The sequence below is a fragment of the Pogona vitticeps genome, chromosome 3, assembly GCF_051106095.1.
Source record: "Pogona vitticeps strain Pit_001003342236 chromosome 3, PviZW2.1, whole genome shotgun sequence".
Lineage (NCBI taxonomy): Eukaryota > Metazoa > Chordata > Lepidosauria > Squamata > Agamidae > Pogona > Pogona vitticeps.
This window is the reverse complement of record NC_135785.1, coordinates 79,693,181-79,706,956: the sequence shown is the minus strand read 5'-3', so window position 1 is coordinate 79,706,956 and position 13,776 is coordinate 79,693,181. Positions and strand designations below refer to the sequence as shown.

General features: G+C 39.1%; 1 protein-coding gene across 1 annotated transcript in view; it reads left to right on the top strand.

The window, feature by feature from the left end:
• CFAP46 (cilia and flagella associated protein 46) overlaps window positions 1-13,776 on the top strand; it is a 108,976-nt gene that overhangs the window by 35,085 nt on the left and 60,115 nt on the right. The window contains exons 17-21 of the mRNA XM_072995373.2: window positions 980-1,131; window positions 3,542-3,675; window positions 6,590-6,802; window positions 9,674-9,893; window positions 11,788-11,937. Of these exons, the coding sequence (XP_072851474.2) occupies window positions 980-1,131; window positions 3,542-3,675; window positions 6,590-6,802; window positions 9,674-9,893; window positions 11,788-11,937 (869 nt within the window). The remainder of the gene's footprint in view (window positions 1-979; window positions 1,132-3,541; window positions 3,676-6,589; window positions 6,803-9,673; window positions 9,894-11,787; window positions 11,938-13,776) is intronic.

The following is a 13,776-nucleotide window of genomic DNA, read 5'->3' as shown; positions in this document are numbered from 1 at the left end:
ACGATTACCTGGCCATCCATCTCTGGACATGTTTCAGCTTGTCGACATCATCCTTTAATGGTGGTGCCCAAAACTTGACATGGTGTTTCAGATGAGGTCTGACCAAAGCAGAATAGAATTATATTATTCCTTCCCTTCATCTGAACACTAAATTCTCTGAGCTCAGCCCCTCCCTATTCATGCATAGCCTGCTCAAGGTTCATACCTTAAACTTTTGGGTCCTGTTTTCCCATGCCCCACTCGGATGGCAGTATTTGGTTTCATTCTTATTTTGAGACCTGGCGAACCTAATATAATTAGTTCTGAATTTAAATATTGCCCTGTGAGATAAGGAATGAGCTTGTGATTGCTGTATGTTAATATAAAGCTAGTGTGTTTGTTCCTAGCATTTTTATCAGCCAAGAACTCTTAATAAATCAAGGCTAGATCCTACTACTAGTAATCAAAGGAAATGATTACTACTGATGTTTGTGTAAGTCTTATGTAACTTGCTACAACTAATTGCATCTAACTAACAAGGTTCTGGGATGCAACTTGCTTGTACAATCAGGCGTGTGACCAGGCACTTGACCGAAAAATGGCCTGACACTTCATCAGTTAATTGCAATTAGCCATCCCAAGTTCTGCAGACCTCACACAAATACCTATAGGATTCTGGCCATTATTTCTTATTATTCATGATAGATTACTTGAAAAGAAAAAAAAATGGAAAAATTAATGGGAAGACAGGAGAATTACAAGTAAAAGGTAACATCATCTGGTCCTTACTTAAAAATGTGTGAAAGAGCCAGATAAAAGCCTGGTAATAACCTGCATGGTAAAAGCCTTGTCTGGAAGTAGACTTAAATTTCATTATTAATTTTTTAAAACATTTACTTAATTTTATTTATGCAAAAAACAGCTTTTATTATTCAAAATGTTTGTGTGAGCACTTCTATGCAAACAGATTTTAAAAATTAAATATTTGCTTTTCCTTTAGTATTCAGGAAGAAAACCAGTTGGAACACAACAGAAGAGGAACAAGAAGGAAACATACCGGTACAAAGAGAATCACCTTCCCCCACTAAATTATTCTCTTTGGAAAGAGATTTGCTCAAAACATTAGCAGAAGTAAGATTCATTAATGCAGAGGTTAGTATAGTATCAAAATAATTTTATTTATTCTCTCCCCTCCCTTGGTGGCATATCCAATATTGATAAGGCAATGATCTCCCCACACACTGGCTTTCTATGGATGGCTGCTTTCTTATGGGGGAAAGACCCATAAAAACAAGGCCTAATGGGGAAAAATGCTTATACTGCTCATCTCTTTATGACTCTAGTTCTGAAATTAACAATGTCAAGGGGATATTTTTGCTCTTAATGCAACACAATTTCTTCCCAGTGTCCTCCCTCACATCTATGGAAGTGTGCAAAATCACAGTACGGATATTGGCATGCTTGATAGTAATCTCAGAGGTTTTAAATAGTTAACAATTATATTGGGGTGCTTTTTTTGCTGAAGATTTTATGGTTTCTAATAACTGCTGATTATCTGGAGAGATTCCTCTTCGGTTTTGTACTACTTTAAAGAAATACATTTATCACTGGTGCCAGTATGAATGTGAAGTCTCTATCTCTATATAAATTATTTTTCTTTAAAATGGTAAGTATTAAGTATTAGGTTTTTAAAGAATTTTTAGAGATTGGGCATTATAGGGACATCTATATCAATCTTGCCTTCCTGCTAGAAATCGTCTTACTTAGAAATCGTCTTACTTAGGATAGCTGATGATACTTCATAAAGGCACTCTAAACAGAAAACGCTAAAATAAGGCCATACAAGAAAACAGAGGCAATGTGATAGCAAATAATTGCCATAAAAATACACTCCTGCATATATTAGGTTATTTGGTCTAATAATTTTTTTTAGAAAAATTGTGCATATTGCGTTTCTTCTAGGAAATATGACAGTGACCTTGACTTTAGAACTTTGCTCCTACTCTTGAAAAGGCCATATTTCTGAATTGGCTTTTGTTCCTCTGGAGGAAGATAGGCATTTCCCAGGTACACATTCCCACAGAACCTGAGACACAGAAAAAGTATCTTGCAGAGTGATAACTAATACAAATGTGAACAAAGCCCTTTCTGTAGACGTCTTAGCTGCTTGCTGCAGTTTGCCGGTATCTTTTTTACACACAGGAGAGAGCAGCTCCAAGGAATAGAAACCTTTTTTTTTCCTGTTGATTCTGTGCAAGAGAAGGTTAAAGACACTGTTCTTTTCTTGTGAAAGAGGCTTGGCTCTTTCACAAGAAAAAGTACAGTGAGAAAGGATGCAGTGAGAAAGATGTAGTGAGAAAGGATGCTTCTTTCTTGTTTCATTCACTAGTCAGAGCGAGCTTCAATTTTACATGATCCCACTTTCCCTTCCTTCGCCTTCTTGCAATTAAAACTGCATCTTCCTTATCTTGATTTTAAACCAACTACAGTTCCTCATTTATGGCTGAACCTGAGAACATAAGGCTTTTTAAAAGTCTTGTTCTAGATTAGTGGTTCTTAACCTGGGTGATATCACCCCCCCCAGGGGGCGATTTTGTTTTTCAGGGGGGCGATGGAACGAAAAGGGGTGACGCAGGGGTGAAGGAACAGAAGGGGGAGTGATGGAGCCACTGCGCCACCACTGCCATTGGGGAAGTTATCATCACTCCCCTCCCCACGCCGCCAGATCCAGAGCAGCTGGTGCTGGCAGTGGATGTGGTGCCACTGGCGCTGCCACTGAGGAAGTTATCACCCCCTCCCCATGGTGGTGCCACACCGCCGCCATGGAGAGGGGAGCAGTGATAACTTCCTCAATGACTCAAGGAGGCGTTTCTTTCAAAAAGGTTAAGAACCAGTGTTCTAGATCATCATTTATTCACTGACAAAAATTTAAAACAAAGCATAGTTCCCAAAAGTCAGAAATCATTGGGAACTCTGGTGAGGTTAAAATTAGAATCAAACACTTTGTGTCTTTTTCATATAAGGGTATAAGTAGAGGAAATGGAATATGAGAGCACGTCCTCCTTAGGTTTGCTATGGCTTGTATCCATAATAGTTGGGAACCACAGTATGTCGTTTTAGCCTAGCTAAAAAATGGTGCTGAAAAGGGTGATGGCAACCCTTTTCAGGGTTTTCTAAGTAAAGCATACACAGAACTTTGAGATTTACCATTCCCTTCTTCTGTGGACTGTGCCACTTGCCCATGGCTACAAAGGCTGGCTCCTCTCCCAAGAGACACAGTGGGGAATTGAACTCCCAACCTCTGGCCCCACAGCCAGCTATCCAGCCAGCTGCATCTCTGGCTAGCTATAGAGATGTATAAATGAGGGGTGGGGTGGAGTAAGATGGTATCAGTAGTTATGCTTGGAACAGATGGAAATCCTTTGAATTTGGACTTGATCCCATGTTTCCAGTTTTTTTAAAAAATGAATATCTGTGTTCGCTATGAAGAGTATCAAATAATTTTGGTGTGGTATGTATTCTCATTGTTGTTTGCTGATTTTTCCTGTGTGTTCCTTTCTAGGCAACAATTCATTTACTGAGAATGGAAGGTGTTCAGCTCAATGATCATGCTGTCATCCCTGTAGATACAAGTCCACACTCTGCAGGACATGCCCAATCGCAAACTGGGCATGAATCAGAATGGAATACATACAGGTGGTGTGGTTTGAAGAATTGTTACTTGCTTGGTGTATTGTGCTATCAGAGCAGTCATCCCTTAAAGTTTAGCTCAGCTAGATGTATGAACTAAATTTTGAATTTTAAATGTTAGTGCTACTTTTTCCATAAATTTAGAAAAACAAATTGTTAATGAAGATTCAAATCAGATATGCAAAAGTTGATTAGCAGTAAATAGTTTCAGTTTTTAATGAATCAATAGAGGCATGCTTCTCCCCTTTATTTTTATGATTATTTAACTTTGAGACACATGCTCATGGTTTGTTGAGGGCAACATATTTTTGAGCCCCTTCACTGAAGAGACATTTAAGGCCAGGAAAATTATTCAATGAATTTTCCAAGACATTAATGATCATTGTAGTTATAAGTACAGATTGCATTAAACAAATCCCACTCACCCAAATCTGATTTTGGTGGAAGTATGGATTTCCTTCCATAATTCATCCAGTCTGTGCCTTGCTTTACCTCTGTAACTGCTTCTACTTGTGATGATGTCAGACTACTTCTCTATTAAATGTACAATTTTGCACTCCATAAGATGTACAGTTTTTAGTTCTGTCTGTCTGTTTATTAAAGATGGGTAAAGATAAAGGTAAAGGTTCCCCTTGACATTTTTAGTCCAGTTGTGTCCGACTCTAGGAGGCGATGCTCATGAATTAAAAAGCAAATCACCAAATTCATTCAAAAAATCACTAATTTGTCAATTTGTAGTCATATGAATCAATGCCCGGATTAATATGAATCAACGAATTTTAGTGATTTTGATTCATCATTCATTTGGCTAGTCACTGACACCCCCAGGCACCCAGAGACACCAAAATCACAGAGAAGCTTCCCATGACGGTCCTCTACAATCCCTCCAAGTTTGGTGAAGATTGGGTTTCCCCAAGCCAGCAGGATCCACTTTGTAGGTGTATAACTTGGATGTCTGAAACCCAGTCTTCACCAAACTTGGAGGGATTGTAACAGAGAGTCAATAGGAGCCTCTCCATAATTTTGATGTCTCTAGGTCCCTTGGGGAACTTTTCTGGGGAAGTTCAGTGGAACATCAAAGTAAACATGCATATGATTGTTCTGTTAATTAATTCTGTTTACCACTGTTATGTGGCAGAGGATTGTAGATGTTTGTAGAAAGGAAAATGTGTAGGAAATATGGGAGTAGTTCTGCTAATCAGTTGGAAACTGGAAGAGTGCTAGGTGTCATTCAAGAAATCAGTGTGTGATAGCATTTTACTCAGTGAAGAATATGGAGGAAAGTTGTTTCTTCTCATTCAGACACTGTTTTGTGAATTTCCAGTCCATCTTACATCCATTCCTGCACTATAACACTATATGGAGATAATCTGCAGAGCAGATTAAGTAAATGACCTCCATTGTGTATATAACACAGCATTCACCTGTATGCTCATTTTCTTTGCATTGTTATAGTCCTCTCATGATTAAATTCAGTTAAACCTTGACTATGTGAAGAATTCAAGAACCTATGGTGTCACCAGATGAAATAAATTTGTCCAACTACAGAAATACAGAATTAAAAAAAATATTTTGGCAAGTGATTCTAATGGGCCCTGGATTCTTCACACAACTTTGTGTCGTGCAAGTCTTCTTGTAAGAAGACTGGAAATGCTTTTTTCTGGAAATTTATGGGGAAAAGGTCTAATGTAAACCCACTTGGAGGAAATGATCTAAAAGCATAATAATTCCAGGGGTACCTTTTTATATACTGACTCCATTAAAAAAAAATAAAGACCTAAGTGACCAGAGCCAACTGTTTTTTTATGTACCGTTCAACAGACACCTGAAACAGAGACCCTTGAAACAGCTTTCACTTTCTTTAATTAGAAAAAAAGCATAGGTTTTATACCGACCTGCAGCCATTTATTAAGTAAAAATGACATAAATTTCATGGGGCATGACAGTATGAACTGGAAATGCTGCTTGGAGCGACATGGCTGCGTATTTCAGCTTTCCAGCAGAGGCGGGCATAATGGTTAACAGATCTTTTATGTCCTGAAGGACCCTGTCATGGTGGATAAATTAGTCAGAATCCTGCAGAAACTGAAAAGCAGTAGGCCCGCATTAAAATAATTAGAAATCAGTTTGATAAACTACTGCATTAAATAACTGTCTAGTGGAAATTTCATTCTTTTTAAAATTACTCTTTCCATGGTTAATCTGTTGTTAATAACTATTCTGCTGCTTCTACTGAACCTTACTTGAACAAGCCAGTGTAACTAAATACTAAAAACTTGTGGTACAACAGGCTAGTGACTACTCCATTTGGGAACCGAACGGACAGTCCCTTGTGGCTAGAATATCTGTTGGAAAGAAGTGTGAGGGGCTGCGTTCCCAGTAAGCCTTCACCATAGCTTCCATCTGTTTTTAAAACTTGAGGCCAGTTTAGATAGGTTTAACCTCAAGGTCATTCTATATTTCTTACACATACAGAGGTTAGAGGTGATAGAAGTTTTTCCCTAAAAAAATATGGTGCTCAGAGCAGTTAACTGCCATCACTAAAATCACATTAAACTACACATTGAAATTGTTGTAATGACTAATCTTCAATTCTATATACATCTTGAGTCGGTACTAAAGGTCAAAACAAATGAAACAACAGGTATCTGTTGCTGGATCTGCTGTCTACTTTATTTTCCATTTGACATGAGGGGGCCTGAGTTGCAGCATTGGCAATGGAGAGCACAAATGCATCCCTGTGAGCCAGTTTCTATTCAAAATGGTTTTAACATTTGCAATAGTACTTGGAAATCATAATATTTCAGGGACCTAAGGAATTCTTTTCCTCAGAACAATCATAAATGCATGCATTTTGCTAGTTTATTTCATTCTGGTTATGACAAACTAAATATTCTTCCTCATTGTTTTTTTTTTTTAGTACCTGGATAGACCAGTTATCGAAATACGCTATGGAAAACTTTCTGCGGGCCGCCAAAATTGGGGAAGACTTAAATGAAGCCTGGATTGTCCATAACACTGTGGTGTATGTCTTAAATCACAATAAACATCTAATTGCTTCAAAAAGGCAAAGAGAGCTTGTTGAACCGCTGCAAACTCTATTCAGTGCAATAAGAAACACTGGACATTGTGGGTATGTTCTAGAAGATTTTTAGCTGATTATTTCATCTATCTTTTTAAGAGAGCAATCATGAAATACTAATTTTAATGGTTTTTATTGCTATCAGTTTCATTTTTGGCATGCTGTATCATTGGTTGGAATCCAGCTGTTGTTTGCTTAAGGTTTATCTAATTTGCTACAGCTGATTTCAGCTAATTGACAAGGTGCTGGGGCATGCTTTAGTTGTGCAATCAGGTTCATGATTAGTCATGAATCTGAAATATACCACAGCACCTTGTCAACTTAGCTATAGAAAATTACACAAACTTTGCATGAACACCAATTAGAGTGTAGCCTTGGTTAAAAATTATATATAAGTAGCTGACAGTATATTTCAGCTGATAGAAAAATATTTTATTCAAATCAACTTTTACTCATTCAAAACAGGTTGTAAAAGATTTTAAAAATGACTAAGCCAAAGTTTTTTCAAGTCATAATGGCATTATCATAAATAAACTGAATTCTTTTGATTTTATATAGATGGTCTTCGATGTGGTACCTCAGCTATAAAAAAATTAAAAAATATTTTCTTTGCTGCATTTTAAAGAGCTGATTGAGAAACTGCCCACAGACAAATCCATGGCAGTAGCATTCGCAGCAGGCAGTTTTTGGACAGGCTCTTCAAAAGAAGACAGAGAAAATATTTTAACTATTTTTTTAACTGATGAAGCACATCAGAGATAGTCTATGTGCAGTCAAAACATTTTTCTCTCTCTTCCCCTTCCCTCTGCTGAGCAGGGGAAGTGATTTTTGTTATTCTTGATGTGCTTCGCTTATTAGGCCACTTCACAATGTTGGCAGGAGCCGTTTCTAATTAGATCATTCTAATCAAGCCCGACTGTTCCAAAGTGGCCCACAGTAAGTTGCTCCCTGCCAGTAGGGTAACCACACCTATGCCCTCACACTTTTTAAGCATTATCTCAGACAAGACAAGGGAGCCTTTGAGTTATAAGACTCATATTTAAAAGGAAGTTATGATAAATATCTTTTAACCACTGTATAAGTAGGTCACCCTGTAAAATAAATCTAAATTCTGATTTTAAGAATCTGATGCTTCAGAGTGTTTGCAGTTTCCTCAGGAGGCTTTTTCTCTCTTAAAACTTAGGTTTCATATTTTAAGTTGCAGCCAATTTGTATACTCAATTCTTTATCCATACTTTTACATGCATGGTGTACAAAAACAAAGTTTCACTTTTGATGGGTTTTACTGTTACGTCTATTTGAACTGCCTCTTAAGTTTTTTAATACCTTTTATAATGCACATCTATATACATTATCAGTCACAAAATTGAAATCACTGACAGGGGAAATAGCATTCATTACATTGTTACAGTGGCACCTGTCAAAGGGTGGGATTTGTTAGGCAGCAAATGAACAGTCAGTTCTTGAATTTTGTGTGTTGGAAGCAGAAATTACGGGCATGCGAAAAGATCTGTGAATTTGATGAGGGCCAAAAAGAGATGGCTAAACAATTGGGTCAGAGCATCTCCAAAATGGCAGGTCTTGTGGTGTGTTCCCCGTATGCAGTGGTTAGTACCAACCAAAAGAAACACTGGTGAACTGGCATCATGGTTGCAGGTGCCCAAGGCTAGCTCGTCTGGTCCGAAAACACAGAAGAGCTACTGTAGCTCTAAGTGCTGAAAAACCTAATGCTGGTTGTGATAAAAATGTGTCAGAACACATTTGTGTACACAAAATTGCAGTTTGTTGCATATGGGGCTTTGTATCCTCAGACAAGTCAGAGAGCCCATGAAGACTCTCAACTGCCAAAAGTGCCTATAATGGGGATGTGAGTGTCAAAAGTGGTCCATGGAGCAATGGAAGAAGGTTGCCTCGTCTGATGAATCACATTTTAGATCAGATAGATGGATGAGTTCATGTTTATTGTTTACCTGGAGTAGAGACTTCAGCAGGATGCACTATGGGAAGAAGGCAGGCCAGTGGAGGCAGTGTTACGTTCTGGCCAATGTTCTGCTGGGAAACCTTGGGTCCTGACATTCATGTGGAAATTACTTTGACACATACCAGATACCTAGAAATTGTTGTAGCCCATGTAACCCCATCATGGCAATGGTGTTCCCTGATGGCAGTGGTCTCTTTCAGCAGGATAATACACTCTGCCACACTGCAAAAATTGTTCAGGAATGGTTTGAGGAACATGACAAGTAGTTCATGGTGTTACCTTGGCCTCCAAATTCCCCAGATCTCAATCCGACTGAGCATCTGTGGGATGTGCTAGAACATCAGATCTGATCCATGGAGGCCCCACCTTGCAGCTTGCAGGACTTAAAGGATCTGCTGATAATGTCTTGGCGCCAGACACTATAGGACACATTCAAATGTCTTGTGGAAACCATGCCTCAATGCGTCAGAGCTGTTTGGGCAGCAGGAGGGGGACCTACACAATATTAGGCAGATGGTGTTAATGTTGTGGCTGATCAGTGTATGGTCTATTGAGAAGTAAGTCCCATTGAATTTGATAACCCTTACTTTCAGTGAGGCATCTACAGGATATATCCCCAATCCTGATATAATTCTATTTAAAAAGAAATATTTCTCTAGGATAAGGATGAGATAGGTAATAAAATTTATTAATTTTATTATTATTACTATCTTAAATATTTTTACCCCACCTTTCTCTTTAAAAAGGACCCAAGGTGGCTTACATCATTGAAAGACAATATTTAAGCTAAAGATAGTAAGTATAGAAATATTAAAAAGGAACAAACATATGCCACTCTTAGAAATGGTGAACATAAGCTATACTAAAAACACAGCAAAAGCTGTAATGCGTAACAGTGCATCTTAGGTTTTTCTCTCTCTCCTGTTTTTGTTTTTGTTCAGGAATACTACTATTTTGGTGACATTATGTAATGCCTTGGCCCGGGGCCTCATTCTCCCCTGGATTCCAAAACCAGTTTCTAAACCTGATGAAAAGAAAGTTACAGAAGAAGGGCCTGTCAGACGTAAAAAGCCACCTCCAAAAGTATTTGAGAAAACAGTTGCTACCCCAACTCTCTCTGTGGATCCAGCAGGAGTGCATGATATTAAGGCAGCCATAGAGGTACATATTTTTCATTCTGTTGGTCTTAGCTGACCAGGAGCTGACATATACAAATCTTGAAACAGAGTGTTGGAGAATATTTCTGAAGAATAGATTCTAAAGGTGGGAGCATTTTGGAGGGGAAAGAGAAACTAAATCAAGGGGAATTGTTTTTTGATGACAGGCATCCCCCAGTGAAATGGATTACCCCTCCCCATTGCTGTGCCCCACACACCATTGATTTCACTGGTGGATAGCGTTCCACCGGCAGGATGAACATTTTTGGATTTTACCCTTTTCCCCTACTTCAGTTTTTGTCATCTGCTGCAGAGAGTCAGGAGGACTGTCCAAAGCAGGTGAGGGGCATGAGTGAGTTCCGGGGGACGAAAAATATACCCAAAGAGCCCTACAAAAAGAGCAAGATGTTCATTCGGTATGAGAATGATGCTATGAAAAAGAGGAACAGCAGATTGTGGGGAGCCCAAATTAAGAAACTTGTAAAGATTGCTGGTTGCTACTTCCTCCCCCACCCCCAACATATCCTTGTAACTGTTGCTCTCCACCAAAGTGCAAAGGTACAAAAGCAATGAAAAGCACTACTAAGATGGTTGCAGTATGTGGAAGTACTAGGTTTACTGAAGAGAAAAACCTTACTCTCTCCCTCCTGAATACTGTTTTGCAGAGAACACTTTCTTGATCTGCCTTTTTGTCCATTGAATGGTTGACATCCTCCTTGGAATTGGCTCCTTCCCCCTTCCACAGTGGCCAGACAAGATCTGGGCCAGAGTTGGTAGTGGTTAGAATTTTGACTATTGCCTTCTGCACATTCATGAACAATATTCTGGAGTAAACTGGAAATACTACTTTTCTTTCTTCTTCTTCTTCTTCTTCTTCTTCTTCTTCTTCTTCTTCTTCTTCTTCTTCTTCTTCTTCTTCTTCTTCTTCTTCTTCTTCTTCTTCTTCTTCTTCTTCTTCTTCTTCTTCTTCTTCTTCTTCTTCTTCTTCTTCTTCTTCTTCTTCTTCTTCTTCACACCAGAGGCTGGAAGAGACCCTAGATCATAGAGTCTAGCCCCTGTTAAGGAGGCACAGTGAAGAATCAAGCTTGCAACCTCTGGCTTCGTTGCCAGATACCTACAGTAAACCACTGAGCTATCTAGCAGTTGATTCCTCAGCTTCTTTTCAACAGCAACATCCTTGTTCACATGCCACCAAATAGGAAGAAATGTCAGAATATGGCACTCCGTTTAAAATGCTGAGTAAATCTAAATATTTCCCAATTCTAATAATCAGTTAATTATGGCAAGTCTTTATACACTTCTTAGGAAGCATTCACCTACTTGTTATTGTCCCAGCTTTCATTTGCTCTCTGTTCCAGAAGTTTCAGAGACACAAAACATTACAGCCTCTGTCGTTTTTCTTTTTCCTCTTTTGAGATCCATATAATCAGAAGTTATCTAGCAAGAGTTAGGGGCAGGAGGAAACCTCGCCAAGCTTTATGGTAGTAACAAGCTGATTTTTTTTTAATGGTGTGCTCTTCTCCTTTTATCCATTCAACCTCCTGGGATGTGACAGACTTGGTCACTATGTTCTTCCAAAGCCTCCCACATAGCTTCCCTCTTCCCCTACTGGTGACATATCAGAGCCTGGGGAACAATGGATAAAAGTCTCATGTTCCTGAACCCCTTACTGCTCTTGTTCCTGTGGCAGCAGTGAGAGAAGAGGAAAGAGGCTTGTATTTATTTACATGCCTCATTTCAAATGTCAAAGAAATTGTGCCCATCATAAACCTCACAATTAATTTCTAGAGGGGAAGATGTACCAATGACAACTTCTGGGTAACACAGTACATTTGCTAATAGTGCCTTTTGCATTCCTTCTCCTTTTGCATTGACATTTGGTAAATGTTATTCATCAGGTTTGTGAATTTGCCATGCGTTTGCCTAATGGAAGCGTGCCTGATGAGCCGGTGCCTATTGCTATGCGTCAACAGGTTATTGCTACTTGGGTGAAAGCCAAACAATTAGTTCAGCATCAGATTGTGAGATGGCATGGATCTGAAGATGAGGTATCCATTCTGTCTAACATATGGAAAAGAATTATTTGTTATTCGGAAATAAAAGTTAAATGTCCCAGAGACCTTTGGGTAGTGTGGGCGGCATATAAATGAAATAAATAAATAAATAAATAATAAATAATAATAATGTTATAAATACTTGATTTCTGTGGCTGCAGTCCTGCACCTTAGGCAGCAGAAGAATGATGCATAGTGGCTTCCTGTAACATTTCAGGCTTATCTCTATTCAACTGCCAGCCCCCTATGCTCCTGGGTATGCACTTGCCATATCAATTATATTGACCTTCCTATACTTCATGTCGGAAGATTTAGCATGCATGCAGCTCTACAGCTGCTGTTCCTTACCACCCTGGGCTTGAGGGCCTGGAGAAAATGGTACTGTAGATGCTTTTGCAATATATTTAGCACTGTCAGGCCACTCATATAGTATCAGTGTATGAAAATGGAAGGATAGGGGATCTAGGCACTTACTTGAGAAAGCTGCTAAATTAGAGCTCTCCACCAGGCCTGTGCTGGCAGGGCAGAGAAGAGGGAGGAACAGGGGTTTTCAACTTTTTTAAAAAACTGTTGGAGCTTTCACAATCTCACATGCTGCCTGGAAAATGTGTGGGTGCGAGGGACTCTTCTGGGCTGGTGGTGACTTTAGGTCTATCCAGCATTAATTAAGTGTTCCTTCCCTGCCTCAGAATTCAAAGAGAGTCCCATCTCTCTGCTGTGTGCTTTTTCCTCTCTCTTGAGTTGGTTCAGGTCTGTTGCTGAAAGCTGATATGTTTATCAGTTTGCTGTTTGAATTGTTCACATCTGCCATTAAAGAAATGGTTTTTACTCTTTCAACTACTAATGTCTCAAACTGAGTTATCGGCAGCTATAAGTGCCAGTTAATGAGAAAAAGGGGTGTGCTAATCTGGGAAACTCAAAGCTATTCTGGTCTGTGAATCCTTGCACTGTGCAGCTAGAGGAATAACCCAAAATTCAAAACTCTGCAACATTTACTACCATGCCAGCCATTTTTAATTTATTTTTCTTATAGCTTCTCTCCATTGAAATCAATGGGGATAATTCACCTGCATCAGCTACCAGTGTTGGCATAGATCCGCTGCAACACAATCTGCAAGCTTCTTTTCTCCACTTCTTTATGGAGGATTCCATGTTAGCTGAGAGTGAGACCTCTGTCTTTGCTCTCCGAAATGAGCATCCAATGTACCCTATAGCCCCAGAGGTGTTTTCCTAGGGACCTTAGGATTGCCTTTCGGAAAATGTACACTTTTACTTTAAAAAATAAAATTTAGTATACATTTTGTCCACAACTACACAATGTTTGAACAAGTAGTTAATATATATGCAGCCACCCATCAGGGTAGCTGCACATATATTGGTGGCTCTAGTCTGTATCCTCTGCATTTAATACAACATGACAACTACTGAGTATTTCAGTCTGAAGCACAAGCGTCTTCTAAACTCAAAATCAACCACAAAATGACAAAATTGTTCCCTATAGTCATGAGACTGTGTGAGGGGATTTTTCCTGTTAAAAAGGAAGAAACAAAACTTTTTGGGTGATGAAATGTAAAGGGGTAGATACAGCCCTCCAAGGCCCAGGGGCAGATAAGTAAGCACCGTGAACTTCTGGAAACTGCTGATTCCTGTCGCAAAATGTGATGGTTCAGATGTCTCATTCTTCCCCCTCCTGGACCTCCTGTTTGAAGCATCAAGTAATGTTTTGCAGGTGAAATGGAAGAAAGAGCACGGTGCTTTTGAGTCTGAAACCTAGTGGTCTCCATATAATAGAATGTTCTTTCGCAAAACAGTATTTCTAGAAAGAGAAAAAAT